Source organism: Saccoglossus kowalevskii, chromosome 5 (genome assembly GCF_978046115.1).
Source record: "Saccoglossus kowalevskii chromosome 5, keSacKowa6.1, whole genome shotgun sequence".
NCBI lineage: Eukaryota > Metazoa > Hemichordata > Enteropneusta > Harrimaniidae > Saccoglossus > Saccoglossus kowalevskii.
This window is the reverse complement of record NC_140645.1, coordinates 35,417,872-35,437,558: the sequence shown is the minus strand read 5'-3', so window position 1 is coordinate 35,437,558 and position 19,687 is coordinate 35,417,872. Positions and strand designations below refer to the sequence as shown.

Sequence of the window (19,687 nt, the reverse complement as noted above, 5' to 3'; positions counted from 1 at the left end):
GTCAGTGTGATTTTTCATGTATAGTTGTAAAAAGACTTGATTCCAGCATCTTGCTGCAGTTTCTACCGTGATCCAGCGCCTGTGAGCTGCTTGTGTTCCAGTGTATAAATACAATGCATGTACATACCTTTTGAGCAGTATAACAAAAAGCAACAGCAACACTATATATGCAAGGGAAAAGAGACTGGAAATAAAGTTGTAAACTACCATATAAGAAATCAGGTTTTCATCTATTCCCCATTGCAACACTGTAGCATTCAGACTATAACCATTCTACTGTTAGAAAATATTTATCAAATTAAATACAAAAAAACAATATTTACCAAGCTCTTCTTTATTTCAAGATTACAACTGCATAAATACAATACATGCAAGTGGAAAAGAAAACAAGTGTCTATTAAAATACATAGCAGAAAAACATTAAAATATTGCACTAAAGTCTCTTACATAAATCACAAACTATATTTCATTACTACTAATATTAGACTGGAGCTTAGCCATTGTCGAAACAATAAATAAATGCTGTCATATTTCAATCTCAAAGATTCTCCTTGCCAGTCAGCCTCATTTTCACTCCTGACCTCGTTATACAAACATAAATTTTGAAACATTAGTGGCAAAGATGATAGGTTGTTTTCATCATTCATATAAAGAATCTTTCCTCCAATAGTAAAACTGTGTCATGATTGTCCATTGATTGAGGCCATCAAAACTATAGTGGCAAGTATGTTTGAGACTGAATAATGCTTGCCTGCTTCACAGGCAAATCAAATAAAATGATTACATTCACAGCTGATGGCTAATGCAGTTGAAAATACAGCAATTTCTGGCAAAATAAAAGCAGTTGGGCAGGATTACACTAAATTATTGCACCAAGCAATGTTCAGGCTTTTGATTGAAATTAGATTTGATATAAGTATGGAATAAAATAATAACTAATGCACTCGTCACTCATCAAAACACAACAATAAGCTGATAAGCAAGACAGTGTTTGATTGGCTTACATGACCCCATATTTTGAAACACGAAAGCTGATTGGGTGACTTGTTGTTATGGACCTGTCACTCATCACAACCTCTCGCAGATAAGCAAGACAGGTTTTGAAATCTGTAGTACTCCAAAGTATTTTTTTTTTCAAAATAAGAACAATCATAAAGAAGTAATTTAATTAATCAAAAGCACCAAAATGTTGTATAAAATAAAGTAACTGCAATAAACTAACTGCAAACAGACGAGGATTATATTAACGTCATATTACACACACGCACACACGCACACACACAAAGTATTTGTAATTTTAAACAATTAGCTGTTTATTTCATGGTTACTAATTTCAACATTATGGGAAATTTCATCCCTCCAAATATCAATTTCTAATAGTAGTATTTCCAGCATCAGATTTAATCTTCAATTTCATCTTGATTATGATATACTCAATTTCATCTAATATTTAATTTCAAATATGATTTGAAGAATTGAGGGTGTGCTTATTAAAAAATGTGAAATAGCTATGTACCAGCTCATTGAAATAGAGTTAATTAACATAACCCTACTTTAACCCAAACTCACACAAACTTTTTGTGCAATCAGCTCCATAATTAGCCTGGCATGTAGGCGTGAGTGGCGCCCTCGCTGGCCGAACAGCATCAGACCCCACCAACGCCTGACAGAATAGTGTATGTCTGGTCGGCAATATCAATACTGCGAATTTGCAATGTTCATGTCTTCTTGCAATGAATATTCATTTTGGTTGTCATGGTAACACCATCAATCAAAGCCGTGTTTGCGTTGTCAGCAAAAATCTACACCAGAATTTTTGAAATTTTATAATAAAACTATCTTTTTAATTTGTTTTTGCTGACATTACAGAATCCGCAATGACATAATTAACTAAACTCTCATTTTTAATTACAAACGATCTTCCTGGCAATTAATGGAAGTGAACATGAAATAAACAGCTAAGTATTTTCAAGTTAAAAAAAAATAATCCCAGATTCACTAATTTTTGAAACAAATTTAAAAGAATTCTTCATACACCATAACTTGAGTTATAACATTTAATGTAAGGGAGTCGTCATCAGAGCATTTGACAGTCAGCTATAGCATGTTGTTGTTTACAAACAAGCATCTACCCATAAGCCTTTGTGTTTTGCAGGTGACAACTCTGTTTTAAAATATTGTGACACAAAGCAATTTTATTCACCGTCCAAATTGTCAAAATGAAAAAAAATAGTTGTAAATAAGTAATCTAATCATGATTTGCAAAAAAAAACACATACAATTTTGTTGTACTTGAATTAAAATTGATCAACCCCATCCTCGCAATGGTTTCCCCCATCATAAATAACAAGAAAAGAATTCAAATTGAGTTGTAGGGGTGAATAAGACAAGGCACAGTAAAGGAAATTCACAGTGGGTGTAAGAAATGGTGACAAGTAAAAAGCAACTACAAAAACACTCAAAAAAACATTATTCCCAGCAAAACTGGTCAAAACATTCAAAAATGTTTTCTTTGCAATCATTTTTTTTTATATTAGTAAAAATGGTAGTTAAAAGTGCAAACTGTAAATGGTCTACAAAGTATTTTAAACAACACAGCTATGGCCGATAAAGAGACGAGCTGAGCCACAAAGTTAATGATTTGATCATAACACATTGTCCTCTACTGTTCAGAGCCATATGTTACTAACACTTAAAAGTAACCATTTATACCAGCAATGATAGGAAGCCATTCCTCCTATGTGAGTATAACATATAGAATTGGTGGTGTGTGATGTCCTAAACGTTGCATATATCCTTTTATATGGCACAGCTGTGAGTTTAAAATGTTACTTCCCATGAAGTCCCAACTGCAGCAGCAAGGGAGCGATACAAGACTCACTTATGCAAATGTTCAAATTAAACACAATGTTTTTTTACCAACATTCAAAGATACAAATGTATGTAATTGACTGAACTTGACTAATAAAATTGTTAATACATTGCAACGACTTCAATCTATAAATTTCCAATGCAAATCATTATATTCTGTGATAAAAGGCAGATCATTATTTCTGCATGTTGTAGAGGTTTATCATGGTCATTTTTTTTTTCATTTGATAATTTTTTTTACCTTCCCAAAGAAATAATAATCTGTCCTTTAAATCAGACATTAAAGCGACAAATACTAAACACTCTATACAGACAGCAAGAGATTATAAAAATACAAAGTGTGTCGTTAAGAAAGAAATCTGGTAGCCAATTCCACATAAAATATGTGAAATATATACATTAATTTTTTCAAAACATCTCCGTAATAGATATTTGGTTTCAAGGCAGATATTCTGTTATTGCAAAATACATTCAATTCTAATTGGTAATTAATTAATTAATAAGTTATTGATCACATGACTAACATGTGGACATGCAGTTAGCGTAAGTTATGTTGATATGTAACCTTTAACCTCTGACCTTTGGACCGAAATACATATGAATTTGGACCTAACAAAGATTTCAAACTTGATGAGGTGACAAGAAAATTATATTGCCATGGTTACTAAGGCAGTAAACAAACGCATGCACGCTGGCCTCAAGTCATCATCAAGTACCATTACCAAGCTTGCGTAGCTGTCAATTGACAACTATAAGCCTGTACAAGGCTGTCAAGGTTTCAGAAATCACTGTTGATTTGTTTTCATAATTCAATGTAGAGGACATTACATTTCATAAATACAAATAGTTCCCTTACAATCATCAGCACTACCATGATGCATAACTATTAGAAGTTTTAGCTATTGTTTATTTCAGTTCCATCAAACAGGTAGCAGAGCAACCAAGTCTGATAGGATTCCATAACTTAATTATTTTTATATATTATCATTTTACAAAAGTTTAAAATTATTTCTCTAAATTTTCTTTTATTTATATAAAAAACCTAAAGCCTTAGTGTGGACGTTAATGTGAAAACCAAGCAAAAATTACTTAATGTAATAGGGCTTGTTTTAATGAGTTTTATTTCTACTCCTAAGGACTAATCAAAGTTAACAATAACAACGTTGTTTTGTTGCTTCACAAACCACTGAATTAAAAAAATCTTGCAAATATCAGCTAAAATTTAATTCAATGAATATTTCTCCTTCTGCACCTAAATTTTGAACAGGTCTTATTCATAATTGAAACTAGAATCATGTTTTTATTTTGTTTATAAAGCTAAACAGAGAATCTTTTCTTTTCTTCATGGTGTTCAGCAGCCCCTATTCTTTCGTACCAGCTTGCATGTATGAGCATTTCCATATATAGCATTTTTGTCTACTCATTCTGTTCTCTATGAATGCGCGATTCGAATCCTAGAGAGACAGGTCAAAGGTCATGTTAGTGTCATCTACAACTCTCAGCAGCCATGTTATTTTGTTAATCTGTTGCCATGGGTACGGCTCACAGTGCTGGCCAATGTTGGTGAAATGCATGATGGGTAGGCGGGTGAAAGACTTCTAGATTGAGGTAAGCTGGTTGTTATCACACTGCGCTATCTCCAACATATTCCCTAGAATGGTATGAAATGAAAAGCAGACACAACTATAGTTAGTATTTCATGCAGCATTCAATAAGTCTACATTTTAATATTGTAGCAGTCTATATCCTATATATAAAAGATATACTGTGACAAGCCTATATCTTATATATTGAAGATGTACTGTAGCAAGCCTATATCCTACGTATTGAAGATGTACAGTAGCAAGTCTATATCCTATGTATTGAAGATGTACAGTAGCAAGTCTATATTCTATATATTGAAGATGTACTGTAGCAAGCCTATATCCTATATATTAAAGATGTACTGTAGCAAGCCTATATATTGAAGATGTACTGTAGCAAGCCTATATCCTATGTATTGAAGATGTACTGTAGCAAGCCTATATCCTATGTATTGAAGATGTACTGTAGCAAGCCTATATCCTATGTATTGAAGATGTACTGTAGCAAGCCTATATCCTATATATTAAAGATGTACAGTAGCAAGCCTATATATTGAAGATGTACTGTAGCAAGCCTATATCTTATGTATTGAAGATATACTGTAGCAAACCTATATCCTATATATTATCAGATTACTGTACCATGTGTATCTTGTACATTAAAGGCATACCGTAGCAAGTCTATATTCTATACATTAGAGGTATACTGTCATATGTACAGTGATGTCATATGGTAACAATTCTACATGCTATTCATTAAGGGAATACCACTGTTATGTCTGTCCTATACATTAAAAGCATCCTGTATCAACTGATCACCCTATACACAAATGAAATATTAACACAATTAGATCTATCTACATAGATTATTAAAGGAATAAAGTGGCAAATATATACCTAATATATTAAAGAGACCCTAACACTTTTGTATTAAGTCTACAGTACATTATTTATAAGACCTAAGTTACATTCTATATATTAAGGGTGTACAGAAACATTTAGAAAGTTATACATTGAAAACACATTAAAGGCACACAGTAGCATGTCAAAACTCTGAGCATTAAAGGTGTACTGACACATTTAGAAAGTTATACATTGAAAACACATTAAAGGCACACAGTAGCATGTCAAAACTCTGAGCATTAAAGGTGTACTGACACATTTAGAAAGTCAATTCTGTATATTATTAAAGGCACAGTCGCTATTTAGTATTAGCAGCAGTGCATACAAAAATTAGCCAAGCTCTACATGCAGCAAGATTTGATCAAAACAATTCAAAATTGATTAGTTTTGTACTGAATTGTGGGTAGCTCAGATAAGAATTAGCCAAAAAAACTACATAAGTCCAATTCTCAAAATTGTTGTTATGAAAAAAAAGCTAAACCCAGAAACTTCATTTGACCAGTTTACGTCAAATTGATCTGTTAAGAGTCAGTAATAATTCTATGAATGACAACATAGTATCTACTTCTATAAAACAATGACAGTACACCTTTAATGCAAGACAAGGTGAATATACATAAAACACGGAATTCAATTGTTGAAATCAACTGAAAGAAAGTTAGAAAATGAAGCATGCATTCTACAGATGGAAATGAACCTAGGTTTGGGGAAAAAATAGGAGATCGTCATGAAATTAACGCACAGAACACATAAGAGTGTCCTGGAGCAAAGTTTGATTCTCAGACTGTTGCTTGCAAGCTTCTTGAATGCTGAAATAAACATGCAGGGTTTCTTGTAGCAATTGTTAGTACATTAATGAATTGCACTACTATGGAATATAATCTAAATATTTTTTACTAGATTCGAAGATACGTTTTTGATAACTTGTTGTATGTTGATCGATGATGTACTTTCATTTGACATTCTGTCTTTGTGTGTGTGTGTGTGTGTGTGTGTGTGTGTGTGTGTGTGTGTGTGACTGGTGTTCTGCATCTCTCAAACTATAATTGTGAAGTACTTGGGTTGTTTCTCATTGCATTTTTAATCATTTTTTTTCTTGATTTTTTTTTATTTCCAAAAAAACAACAAAAACAAACACACTATTCGAGCTCTAGATCACACAGCTCAGACTAAAATATAAAAAGAAACAATGTCTAATATGATAAAAAGAATATAAAACAGTTTGAGATCCGCTAAACAGTCTCCAAATTGTTTGGTGTATAATAATGTTTGTTACTAGAAGGGAAAGCTGATTATTTGGGCAATTCACACATTAATAACTAAAGCGGCATAACATATGGGGTCAAATTAACATGGCCTATATTATGTTAATGATGTAATATAGATGGAAGTCTAACGCAGACATTCATAACACTTAAGTTTGACTGCTTTGAATTTGATTCTACTCTTAAAATGGATAAATTATCCAAACTTGTTCAACCCTGATAGTACGGTGCATCTATGGTTTCTATCCGGTGACCAACTGGCTGTAGCAGACCAGAATCACCATACGCTTGACTATCACCATTTTGAATCGGGACGTCATTCGGGGAAGCGAAATAACTTGCTATTGGAGATGGCATGTTATCAGTTTCAGAGGTTTTATAATTATCATAATCATCTATGTAGCTGTGATTTAACTCTGCCATGGTTTCAGGGTTATGATCATTCAAAGCTGGTGCAAAGGGATTCATTTGGGGTGGTGCTATGCTTTCAGTGAAGTATGTGTATTGGTTATCGGACTGTGGTGAATTCTGGTCCAGCTCTGAAGGGGAACCTAACTCAGATGTAGTAATACTCTTACTAGGATCAGATGGGGATGAAGCTATGCTCTGACTTGGCTCAGAAGGAGACGTTGCTACACTCTGACTTGGATCGGATGTTTTCAAACTGCGATCCAAACTGTCATCAGAAATGACACTACTATCTTCCTGCTGAACAATCCTCCTATCTCGGCTTCGACTCCGGCTTCTGAGCGGCATTCGAGGAAGACTTAGTGAACGCCTCCGTGGAGTTGGAGGAGGAACATATTCAAGTCTGGAATAAGGAAGGCACAGAGGTCATGGAAATAAAAAAACAAAAAAACACGCAGATATGAACACAGGCACAAAACATACTTGCATTAGACAAAGGTAGTGGTGCATCGAATAACATATACTCACAATGTACTCTGAGTAATGAAATAACAAAGCAAATTTTCAGAAACTCAGAGGGCCTCATTCAAACTACTATGTGAATTATATACAATTTTGCGATTATCTAATGAAATGATCACTCAACTGTAAGAAGAAAGCTAGATGTAGGACAAAAACCATCTTGCTAATGAAGAGGAACGTGTTTTTTGATTAAATAAAATGTATATAATTATGTTCTCTACAAAAAGTCCATCCATATGTATGATTTGCATATAATTTGAATAAAAAACTCAAAGTTTCTGATGAGCTGCAGTACTGTTAAGAACTTCAAGTAATGATGAAAATGATAAAACAACTTTACCATGAAGTATACCATCAAAAACACACCCATGTAGATCTCTTTATTTTCACTACGAATTTATATTTACAATTACAAAACAATGCCATGTTGTACACAGATAGCCAAATCAAAATTTTCAGTGAAATTAAACCCTAGCTAAAATAAAGACATCTACAGTATTTGCATCTACAGGAAGACCTTGTTCAAGGAACTCCTAATACACCATCTCAGTCAGCAGAGGTATGCATTCATGCAGGAGGATTCTGATAATACCGTTACATACTTACATTTCCATTGAACTAACCCTACTATTTGGACAATGTGCTTCAACTTTAAAATGACAATGTTTATGCACCACTATTTTGCAATCTGTAAAAAAAAAATTTATAAATTATGTAATCAGAAAATCATCTGTGGAAATTAATTTACAGACTGAGGTGTATGGTTACATTATATAAAGAAGTCCACTGAGAAGTAACAACATACTTAGGTCTAAAAGGTTTACAGATAATCTCCTTTCATTCGCTATGCTATGGACATTAATAAATAATATCCAATTGTCATATGGGATTAACAAATCAGATTTTGAGGTTCTAAGAGTAACATAAAATATTTGGTTGCTATGTGGGGCAACTTCTGAGATGGGTGAACCTTTTTTTAATTTCTTATGAGAAATGATCAATACAGTTATTAGTAGTATCACACATTATTAGGTGAAAATGACCTATTTATCAAATGTGCTGCTGTGTCAGCAAGATAATTACAAAACTGACCATGTGAAAGAGAAAAAGTAGAGGACCAAGATGTACTCTGTGGCAACAGTAGAGAGCCCAGTGAACATTCTTTCATAATTGTTAGTTCATACACAATTTGATGCGCGAGGATTCCTGGTGAATATCAAATGATTTGATTTGCCAAATTACTGAATCAAGATAGATTTTAAACTAGCAAATGTTAATTTTGTGAACAATTTTGAATGCAAACACAACAGGATGGAGAAAATCCAGACTAGCGAATAAAATCACAAAATGCCATCTTGCTAACTCCACTTTCAGTTGAAAGTAATCCTGTTTTCACCTCTCCCCTCAACACTGGTAAGCCAGTTTACACTTCCCCCGTCAACACTGATAAGTCAGTATACCCCTCTCACCTCAAAACTGGTAACCCAGTTTTCCCTTCTCATCTCAACATTGGTAACCCAGTTTTCCCCCCTCACCTCAACACTGGTAACCCAGTTTTCCCCTCTCATCTAAACACTGGTAACCCAGTTTTCCCCTCTCATCTAAACACTGGTAACCCAGTTTTCCCCTCTCACCTCAACACTGGTAACCCAGTTTTCCCCTCTCATCTAAACACTGGTAACCCAGTTTTCCCCTCTCACCTCAACATTGGTAACCCAGTTTTCCCCTCTCACCTCAACATTGGTAACCCAGTTTTCCCCTCTCACCTCAACATTGGTAACCCAGTTTTCCCCTCTCATCTAAAAACTGGTAACCCAGTTTTCCCCTCTCACCTCAACATTGGTAACCCAGTTTTCCCCTCTCACCTCAACATTGGTAACCCAGTTTTCCCCTCTCACCTCAACACTGGTAACCCAGTTTTCCCCTCTCATCTAAACACTGGTAACCCAGTTTTCCCCTCTCACCTCAACATTGGTAACCCAGTTTTCCCCTCTCACCTCAACATTGGTAACCCAGTTTTCCCCTCTCACCTCAACACTGGTAACCCAGTTTTCCCCTCTCACCTCAACACTGGTAACCAAGTTTTCCCCTCTCACCTCAACACTGGTAACCCAGTTCACCCTTCTCACCTCAACATTGGTAACCCAGTTTTCCCCTCTCACCTCAACACTGGTAACCCAGTTTTCCCCTCTCACCTCAACACTGGTAACCAAGTTTTCCCCTCTCACCTCAACACTGGTAACCCAGTTCACCCTTCTCACCTCAACATTGGTAACCCAGTTTTCCCCTCTCACCTCAACATTGGTAACCAAGTTTTCCCCTCTCACCTCAACACTGGTAACCCAGTTTTCCCCTCTCATCTAAACACTGGTAACCCAGTTTTCCCCTCTCACCTCAACATTGGTAACCCAGTTTTCCCTTCTCACCTCAACATTGGTAACCCAGTTTTCCCCTCTCACCTCAACACTGGTAACCCAGTTTTCCCCTCTCACCTCAACACTGGTAACCCAGTCTTCCCTTCTCACCTCAACACTGGTAACCAAGTTTTCCCCTCTCACCTCAACACTGGTAACCCAGTTTTCCCCTCTCACCTCAACACTGGTAACCCAGTTCACCCTTCTCACCTCAACACTGGTAACCCAATTTTCCCCCCTCACCTCAACACTGGTAACCAAGTTTTCCCCTCTCACATCAACACTGGTAACCCAGTTTTCCCCTCTCACCTCAACATTGGTAACCCAGTTTTCCCCTCTCACCTCAACATTGGTAACCCAGTTTTCCCCTCTCACCTCAACATTGGTAACCCAGTTTTCCCCTCTCACCTCAACATTGGTAACCCAGTTTTCCCTTCTCACCTCAACATTGGTAACCCAGTTTTCCCCTCTCACCTCAACATTGGTAACCCAGTTTTCCCCTCTCACCTCAACATTGGTAACCCAGTTTTCCCTTCTCACCTCAACATTGGTAACCCAGTTTTCCCCTCTCACCTCAACACTGGTAACCCAGTCTTCCCCTCTCACCTCAACACTGGTAACCAAGTTTTCCCCTCTCACCTCAACACTGGTAACCCAGTTTTCCCCTCTCACCTCAACACTGGTAACCCAGTTCACCCTTCTCACCTCAACACTGGTAACCCAATTTTCCCCCCTCACCTCAACACTGGTAACCAAGTTTTCCCCTCTCACCTCAACACTGGTAACCCAGTTTTCTTTTCTCACCTCAACATTGGTAACCCAGTTTTCCCCTCTCACCTCAACACTGGTAACCCAGTTTTCCCCTCTCATCTAAACACTGGTAACCCAGTTTTGCCTTCTCACCTCAACATTGGTAACCCAGTTTTCCCCTCTCACCTCAACACTGGTAACCCAGTTTTCCCCTCTCATCTAAACACTGGTAACCCAGTTTTGCCTTCTCACCTCAACATTGGTAACCCAGTTTTCCCCTCTCACCTCAACACTGGTAACCCAGTTTTCCCCTCTCATCTAAACACTGGTAACCCAGTTTTGCCTTCTCACCTCAACATTGGTAACCCAGTTTTCCCCTCTCACCTCAACACTGGTAACCCAGTTTTCCCCTCTCACCTCAACACTTGTAACCCAGTTTTCCCCTCTCATCTAAACACTGGTAACCCAGTTTTCTCTTCTCACCTCAACATTGGTAACCCAGTTTTCCCCTCTCACCTCAACACTGGTAACCCAGTTTTCCCCTCTCACCTCAACACTGGTAACCCAGTTTTCCGCTCTCACCTCAACACTGGTAACCCAGTTCACCCTTCTCACCTAAACACTGGTAACCCAGTTTTCTCTTCTCACCTCAACATTGGTAACCCAGTTTTCCCCTCTCACCTCAACACTGGTAACCCTGTTTTGCCTTCTTACCTCAACATTGGTAACCCAGTTTTCCCCTCTCACCTCAACACTGGTAACCCAGTTTTCCCCTCTCACCTCAACACTGGTAACCCTGTTTTCCCCTCTCACCTCAACATTGGTAACCCAGTTTTCCCCTCTCACCTCAACACTGGTAACCCAGTTCACCCTTCTCACCTCAACACTGGTAACCCAGTTTTCTCTTCTCACCTCAACACTGGTAACCCAGTTTTCCCCTCTCACCTCAACACTGGTAACCCAGTTTCCCCCTCTCACCTCAACACTGGTAACCCAGTTCACCCTTCTCACCTCAACACTGGTAACCCAGTTTTCTCTTCTCACCTCAACATTGGTAACCCAGTTTTCCCCTCTCACCTCAACACTGGTAACCCAGTTCACCCTTCTCACCTCAACACTGGTAACCCAGTTTTCTCTTCTCACCTCAACACTGGTAACCCTGTTTTGCCTTCTTACCTCAACATTGGTAACCCAGTTTTCCCCTCTCACCTCAACACTGGTAACCCAGTTTTCCCCTCTCACCTCGACACTGGTAACCAAGTTCACCGTTCTTACCTCGACACTGGTAACCCTGTTTTCCCCTCTCACCTCAACACTGGTAACCCAGTTTTCCCCTCTCACCTCGACACTGGTAACCAAGTTCACCATTCTTACCTCGACACTGGTAACCCTGTTTTCCCATTCTTCTTGATAAAGTTTTATTACAGGCTTCACAGGAGACAGTACTCGTAAAATGTGTTGCAACAAAACAGTGGTCATTAAACACATGTAGTTTTGTGCCACGAACTTCGTATTTACCATTCCTTGCAAGAGTGGCTGGTATTAAATAATGCCTAAAACACATAACAGATATAAAAGTGGTTACTGTCATGTTTACATTATCATGTGGGTCACTGATAATTGAAACTATAATTTTAAATTAAAATATTAGTTTAGTTATTTTCCCAAAAATTGGTTCAATTTGCAGAAATTTTCGATGTCGAAAACAGTACATGTAAAGTCAGTTCACTAATTTACACTCTATAGTTTAAACTCTCCCGCTTTGCGAGTGTTAAAGCCATTTTATTCTATGCGCATAAATTAAATATATATTTCTAACTAATTAAATCACAGAATGCACACTTAGTTTGTTTTCATAACAATAATGAGCAAGATATATGAACCCTATTCAAAAGCCAAATTTTTGAAAATGCAAGTTTGTGTAATCACCTTGCAATTTGCTTGACTTCTACAATTCTCAAATCACATTCCCTCATTATATTGATTATATTGATACTATTCAAGTTACACAAGCTATATCGTCACCAGATATCTTTCCAATCATGGAAAAACAGTTAGTAAATACTCACTTGACTTGGCCATTTTCCAGTGTTTCTATAACTAATGTTGAATAGTCATTTGGTGTGTAACTTAAATGAGATCCCGTTGATCGTATACTACTTGTATCACTTCTAGTATCCCCTTTATGATTGGCTTGCAGATCACCTTGAAATAAAACAAAAATAATAACAGTCGGAGTAAGTTGAGAATGAATGATCAAGAACTATCACATGACAGTTGCCTAATCCATATTTGGAATGTATAACCCATATATAGAAAGTATTGCCCATATATGGAATGTATAGTCTATATATGAGTATATTATTATTATTATTCTTTAAAATAGAGGACATTTCATTATTTTCTCTGAATCCAAATCTGTAGCACACACTAGATAATCACATATGTGCCTGAAACAGTGTATGCCAGAAAAGATTATAAAAAATATTTTCAGACACAAGATTCAATAATTTCACAAATTTAAACACCAATGCTTTTTTCTTTATTTTGGACATTTAATGATAATTGATCAACTGTCCCATCACCAACTTGTACGGTACACAGAGGCAATCATTCTAGCAAAATTATGGAAGTTTCAATGTATCTGAGATATGGTGCATACAACTGAGACGTCCATATTTGGATATATACATTCCATATAAGGATTGACATGTAAATGTCATGCAAATTCCAGTACCTTTCAAGATGAATAACCAATAAACATGCATACAAGTTTTGTAAAGAACCAATCATTTATCAATGTATATCTACAAAAGTTTAATGATGAACAACAATTTCTTCATTTATTTTGTTTCATACACAAAAAGATGTAAGATTTTAGTAGAACTGCAATGTATGCTGCCAAATAATCCATCCATTGAACATTCCTTATAAGGAGATGGCATCATGATTTACCATAATTCATGCCTTATTTGGCAAGGCCATGCTCAATATGTAAATGATATGCAAATTGAATTCATAGACAGTGCAATTGTTAGAAATATTCTCATTAATGGTTGATTAGTTTACAATTATCAAACTTATTTATTCGAAAATTAATTATTGTTGATTAGTGATTATAAAGTAGGATTTTGAATACCTGCACATAAGTTTACAACTCTGGCAATGCAGAAGATGAGTATACAAATTATATCTTATTGTATATAAACCAAATAAAGATCAATCAAATTTGAAATGTTCATTTAGGATTAATTCATCAAGCACAATTTGTTAAATGTTGAAACTAAGTGAATATAGGTATCAAACCACAATTGTATTCATCCATGCAATTATTTCAAAATTTATTATTAAATATCAGGGAAACTTTAGTGATTTACAGGCTTTATTTTTGAACATTAGGCACTGTCATGATTCAGTCAACTTTTACAACTAAAGAAACCTTTTAACTCTAGCCTAGTTTATGATAAGGACAGTTGCTGCTACCACACATTTGAGACTTTCCTGAATTTTCCTGAATTATGAACCTCAATTAGATAATTGTGTGCATTGTGCTCATTTTCAAATCCAAAATGGTCGCCAAAGTAGGATTTAACACTATATGGAAATCACTGTCTCCATATAAACAAGTACCCTGACTTTTATTTGTTTTTTGTCATTTTTATTATAGAACCATTCACTTTTCAAAATATATTTAAAAAAAAATAGAGCTTTTAAATTCCCAAATAGTTTATTAGTTATCTATCATTAATAGCTCAGCTTTTCAAAACCATACATTATTATCTAAAAATAATTTCATCCTGGTCTGAGACCTAAATTTTCTTTTATGAGCAAAATGGCAACCTAGTGCAGTGTCATCAGAATATTTGATCAAATGGAGTGCGAAATATGATACAATTTAGGTATTAGTCCAACCACCAGAAGCTGTCAAAGGCTAAAAGAAAGAATAAAGAAATACCGATCCTAATTTACCCACAATTCTAGAATACATCTCACCCAATCATTGGACATAAAGTTCCACCATATTGAATCCATCGCTTGGTTACCATTGTTTCCCGTAGTAGCGTGTAACCATACAGTAACAACGAACTTTACGAGGAGATCGATTACAAACAAACACACAAACTACTGCATTAACATGATTAGCATATCATGCTTAGCAAGAACCAGTGCATTCTGGGTAAATTAATCTGACATCTCAACTACAGTGCCCAGTTTTCTCATTTTTACGCATGTGCAATGTAATATTTATTATTATATTGATATTTATCATGGTTCCAAGGTGATGTTAACATATCTAATGATCAGTCCTGGATTTGCTAAACTTGCGTGCAAAGAAATGTCACCTGTGAAGCAAACACACTTTAATATTCGCATGTTCTAGCCTTTTATCTACACTCATTCTGAATGCTCAAAGAGCTGCTTTATCAGAGCCTACAGACAAGATGGTCGAAATCACTCGTCAACCACATAAGATTAGACATATACTTTCAGGTTGTCAAGACAACAATCCAGTAATCCATCTGTTTGTCAGTTTAGTTGATGGTCAATGGCAGAACTCACAAAAGTTGTGCTTTTGTCATGTATACATAATTATCAATTAACTTAATTACAATTCATATTTAATCTGATTGGATCAACCAGCTCTACTCCAGACTCTACAACAATTGATATGGCATACCATGCATTAATTTTTATAGCAGTGGAAGTTCTCAGTCTCAATGTCAATTCTGTATATACCATTGTTTACATAATTTTTTTTATACATCTCTAGTCATAAACCTGTTGTGTTTTTGTATGCATTGTCAGTAACAAAGCTGGCAATGTGTCATATACATGGTAAAAATGAAGGAAATTGAAAGTAAAGAAAAATACAATCCTTTGAGTATAGATAAGAAGCAATAAACTTTTTTTTGAACTGCATGCAATTCTATCACCAGAAAGAAAGTTAAAATTTCAATAAAAAAGTCACCATACTTCTAACAACTCAATCACTCTATCAATCTACTGATTGATCTCAGGTAACCATGGCTATGACACAAGTACCCATGGTTACAAAACCATGTACTCAGGTTTACAATCTCAGGTAGCCATGGTTATGACCCCAGGTAGCCATGGTTATGACCCCAGGTAGCCATGGTTATGACCCCAGGTAGCCATGGTGATGACCCCAGGTAGCCATGGTGATGACCCCATGTAGCCATGGTTATGACCCCATGTAGCCATGGTTATGACCCCATGTAGCCATGGGTCAACCCCAGGTAACTATGGTTTCAACCCCAGGTATCCATGGTTACAACCCCAGGTATAAATGGTTATGATTCCATGTACCTATGGTTACGACTCTGCTATATATGCATGTAAATGGACAACAGACTTATTGAAATGAAATACTTGTGCAGACCGTATATTTCTAAAGGTAAATGCGTTACAGAGTTGATGACATGCTTATTACACAACATACATCATTGAGCACAAATTTAACAAATGCAACACGATGCACATACAGACATTCATGGAAAAAGAAACAGATGAGAGTCGCATGCAATCATCAGTTAGTACTGATAGCAGCAGGCAATGGCACGGTGCAGTGTGGTGTGGTTCTTTATTGGTGCTCTGTGGTTTCTTTTACAGTTGTGGTGTACAGCTTGATTCATCAACAGCTTCTGCAGGAACACATGGCATTACAAATCTTGATTGGATAGTCAGCGGCAACAACGACTACAGTGATCAACACACAGTGATTTACACTTGATATCTTTTCATTGTCACTCCCAATTTCTTCTGCTCAAATGATAGTGATTTTCATCGCATACGCTATTTTTTGAACTCAAAATATTAACAGAATTTAGATACAATCGCAGAAAAAACACAATGGCTGTCAAGAGGTTTAAATCGATTGACAGGCATGTTGGGAACTTAGAAGAATCGATGAATTGAACAGCAACATACGCATACAAGCAATCCATAACGTGCTGCACTGTCTCAAGTTTAGATTTATTGGATGTTTGACCTTCAGAGGTCAAGAATACAAACATGATAGTGATATAAAATCAAGAGTACCAGATTTCCGATATTAGAAGCACAAAATAGAGTAAAAATATTTAGTTTTTCATTGTTGAAAAAATTGTTGGAAACTCTGAAAAAAGTTTTTTTTTTTAATTTAATCACAAGCATAATTTTTAGTGGAAATAAAGTAGTTTTTACACAAGTTTTATGTAAGATGTAAAGAAATACATATCCAGGCTTTCACTATGAATACAATATTTTTAGTTCATTTACTAATACTTCATTGCTGTCCGTCATTTTCAATCCCGTTTAACCACTTCACAAATGATGAGAAATATAATACCATGAATTTGTCAGAAAATTGGAAAAATGAAATGTGCTACACTTTATATCAAGCATTATTCTTTCCTGCTGTTTGTGGATGACAACATGATTTTCAATTTTCAATTACTCCTAGTCAATAGTGGCAATAGTGACATAAATGTTTGTAGCCAATTATAAATTTAATTCTGATGAAAAGTTAGCAGAAGCCTAGATTAAGTATTCCTCCTTGATGTGTATTTTTGAAACAGCGCAGCAGCAAAGTACCAGAATAAGACAGGGAGCTGAATTAATTGAAACATAAAATAAACAATTTGCTTTATTTGTGCATAGATATTTAAAAAGTGACAACAAATTACGCAAAACATAATATTTATCAAAATACTGACAACAAATTAGGCAAAAGTTTTAAGAAGACAAAAACAATTATTTATAGAAATTTTACAAGCATAGGAAGACATTAAAACTCAAGAAAGAATAAAACATTGCAACATAAGGGCTGGACCATTAGAAATTCAGAGGGGGATTTTGCTGGAACAAAGAAAACATTTTTTTCTCTCACCTAATCAATGTCAATTTTGGTTTTTAAATTTAAATTTAAATTGTAAAATAATTATGTCATTGGTCGGTGTAGGGTTTATTTTTTTACTGATAATTTTCATTCTCTAGTGCCCCCTCACTTGCGAGTCTTAAATGGTTTCTCCCTGACCACAGGACAAAATTGTACCACTAGAGGGCGCTATGGAATTATATAATTGCAAACAGAAGGCTCTTTCTATTAAAGTTGTAACTTACTATGTATCAAAATGGTTTCTGCTTAACCAAAATATTTAGTACGCCATTATCTGAATCAGGGACATTAAATAGATTAGTTCATCAACAAACACGGAACAAAGGTAAAATTTTGTCCTTTGAGTGATATATCTGTATATCACATTTTGTGAAGACATATTTTTTGGTGAATTTCACAAAATTTCGTAGTAATGAAAATTAAGACAGAAAAGAGCAGTGACATTCTCAAAGCATTGTCTGTAAACCATTAAATTGTGAACATTTGTTTGCAGTGCTAATTTGCATATTTGTTAAAGAGTGTTTAATAATTGTGAAGTTGGCAGTGATGAGCTGCTTTGCCATATGGCTTGTTGTCAGTGAAATTTAAAGTGAATATTGAAAATACATATGATTATAAAGAGTGGAATGCAAAATATAAATAAAATGTGCTATTTTTCAAGAGATTTACTTAAAACAAAAATATTATGTAAAGACAAACAAAGAAAACACATATACAGATAAAATAAAATCCTGACAGTGGAGTTATTCAATTACAAACAATCACAAAATGAAATGCACATGAACCACTCTATCACACTAATAACTATTACCAGTACAAACTTGAGTGCATTACAAAGTTTTTAAAAAAATTGCTTTGGTTATCTGATCAAATAATTTGTTGAAGGGACATGAGCTGCATTTTTTTTCAAATTTATTTATTTCAAAGTTGTATTGTCAACAAATTTTGTACTAGACACCAGGTAACTTTCAAATTTCACCAGCCCTGCCAGAAACACTTCCGTTCCCATTCCAAGAAAGCACCAGAAAAAATAAACATTCTGCCAACACAAATGAATAATTTAATTTTCAATTGTTTCTATGATCTGTATAACAGCAATCAGAAGAGAATGCCATACAAATTCATATAATAATATTAAATAGTAAAATTGTATTTGTGAAATTGTATTTATGCAGACCATCAGAAAATGTTACCAGAACATTGGGTATGTATGTATGTATTTATTTTTCTCCGTCTCTGGTTTATGGACGGGCAGTAATTTTATATACTGGTATTACAAAGATAAAAAAAAAAATGACTAAAAATGCAGATCATGTCCCTTCAATAATGTAAAGGCAACAATGTTAACCACCTACACATCAGGCTACATGATAATACAGAAATACTAATAGTACATTCTTCGAATTCAGTAAATCTAAAATTATATTAAAGTACCAAATTATTGTGACTGTTACAATCTACCTCCCAAATATAAGTTATATATTCACCCATTCATTAACTGACTACCTTATATTGCTTTTTTTTTGTATAAACTACTGTATACTATACCCGACACAATAAATTAGAAAAATCTATTCATCAAATGTTCTTTAATATTCTAAATATAAATTTCATATAATACCTCTAAAAAGAAGGATAAAAAGACAATTTTGAAAACAGTCCAATAAAATATTTATATGCCTATTCTACCGGTGAGTAAAAATAATTTGTTGCCAAATATGGCATTATAAAATACCCCTACTTAAAGTCATAAACATTTTTTCACAGCTGCTTTATTTAGAACATTTTGTAAGAATCTAGAATCACTTATAGAATAAATTATAGAATAACTTGTAAAATTGAAATTTGTCATAAATTAAAATAGTTGGTCAAGGAGATACTGAAAATGTCAGTGTGAGCTGCTTATAGACTATAGAAGGAAACAGACATATGTGGACAATAAAATAAATACTAACACTGTAACATGATAACACGTTATCTATAACAAACACAGTGAAGCTGCATTGCTACAAAATAAACGGTCTGCAAAGTTTGTGGAATTACATTTGTGCTAAAGAATATTATGTACATGTG

General features: G+C 35.1%; 1 protein-coding gene across 8 annotated transcripts in view; it reads right to left on the bottom strand.

The window, feature by feature from the left end:
* Positions 1-318: 318 nt before the first annotated feature.
* LOC100367954 (phospholipid transfer protein C2CD2L-like) overlaps positions 319-19,687 on the bottom strand; it is an 87,098-nt gene continuing 67,729 nt past the window's right edge. For 6 of the 8 annotated variants that reach the window (XM_085499356.1, XM_085499351.1, XM_085499353.1 and 3 more), the window contains 5 exons: positions 12,786-12,921; positions 12,091-12,269; positions 8,159-8,240; positions 7,201-7,433; positions 319-4,522 (listed from right to left, as the gene is read on the bottom strand). In XM_085499356.1, coding sequence (XP_085355482.1) covers positions 4,470-4,522; positions 7,201-7,433; positions 8,159-8,240; positions 12,091-12,269; positions 12,786-12,921 — 683 coding nt within the window. In that variant the 3' untranslated portion in view covers positions 319-4,469. The remainder of the gene's footprint in view (positions 4,523-7,200; positions 7,434-8,158; positions 8,241-12,090; positions 12,270-12,785; positions 12,922-19,687) is intronic. The other 2 variants (XM_085499358.1, XM_085499359.1) reach the window with 2 other exon arrangements.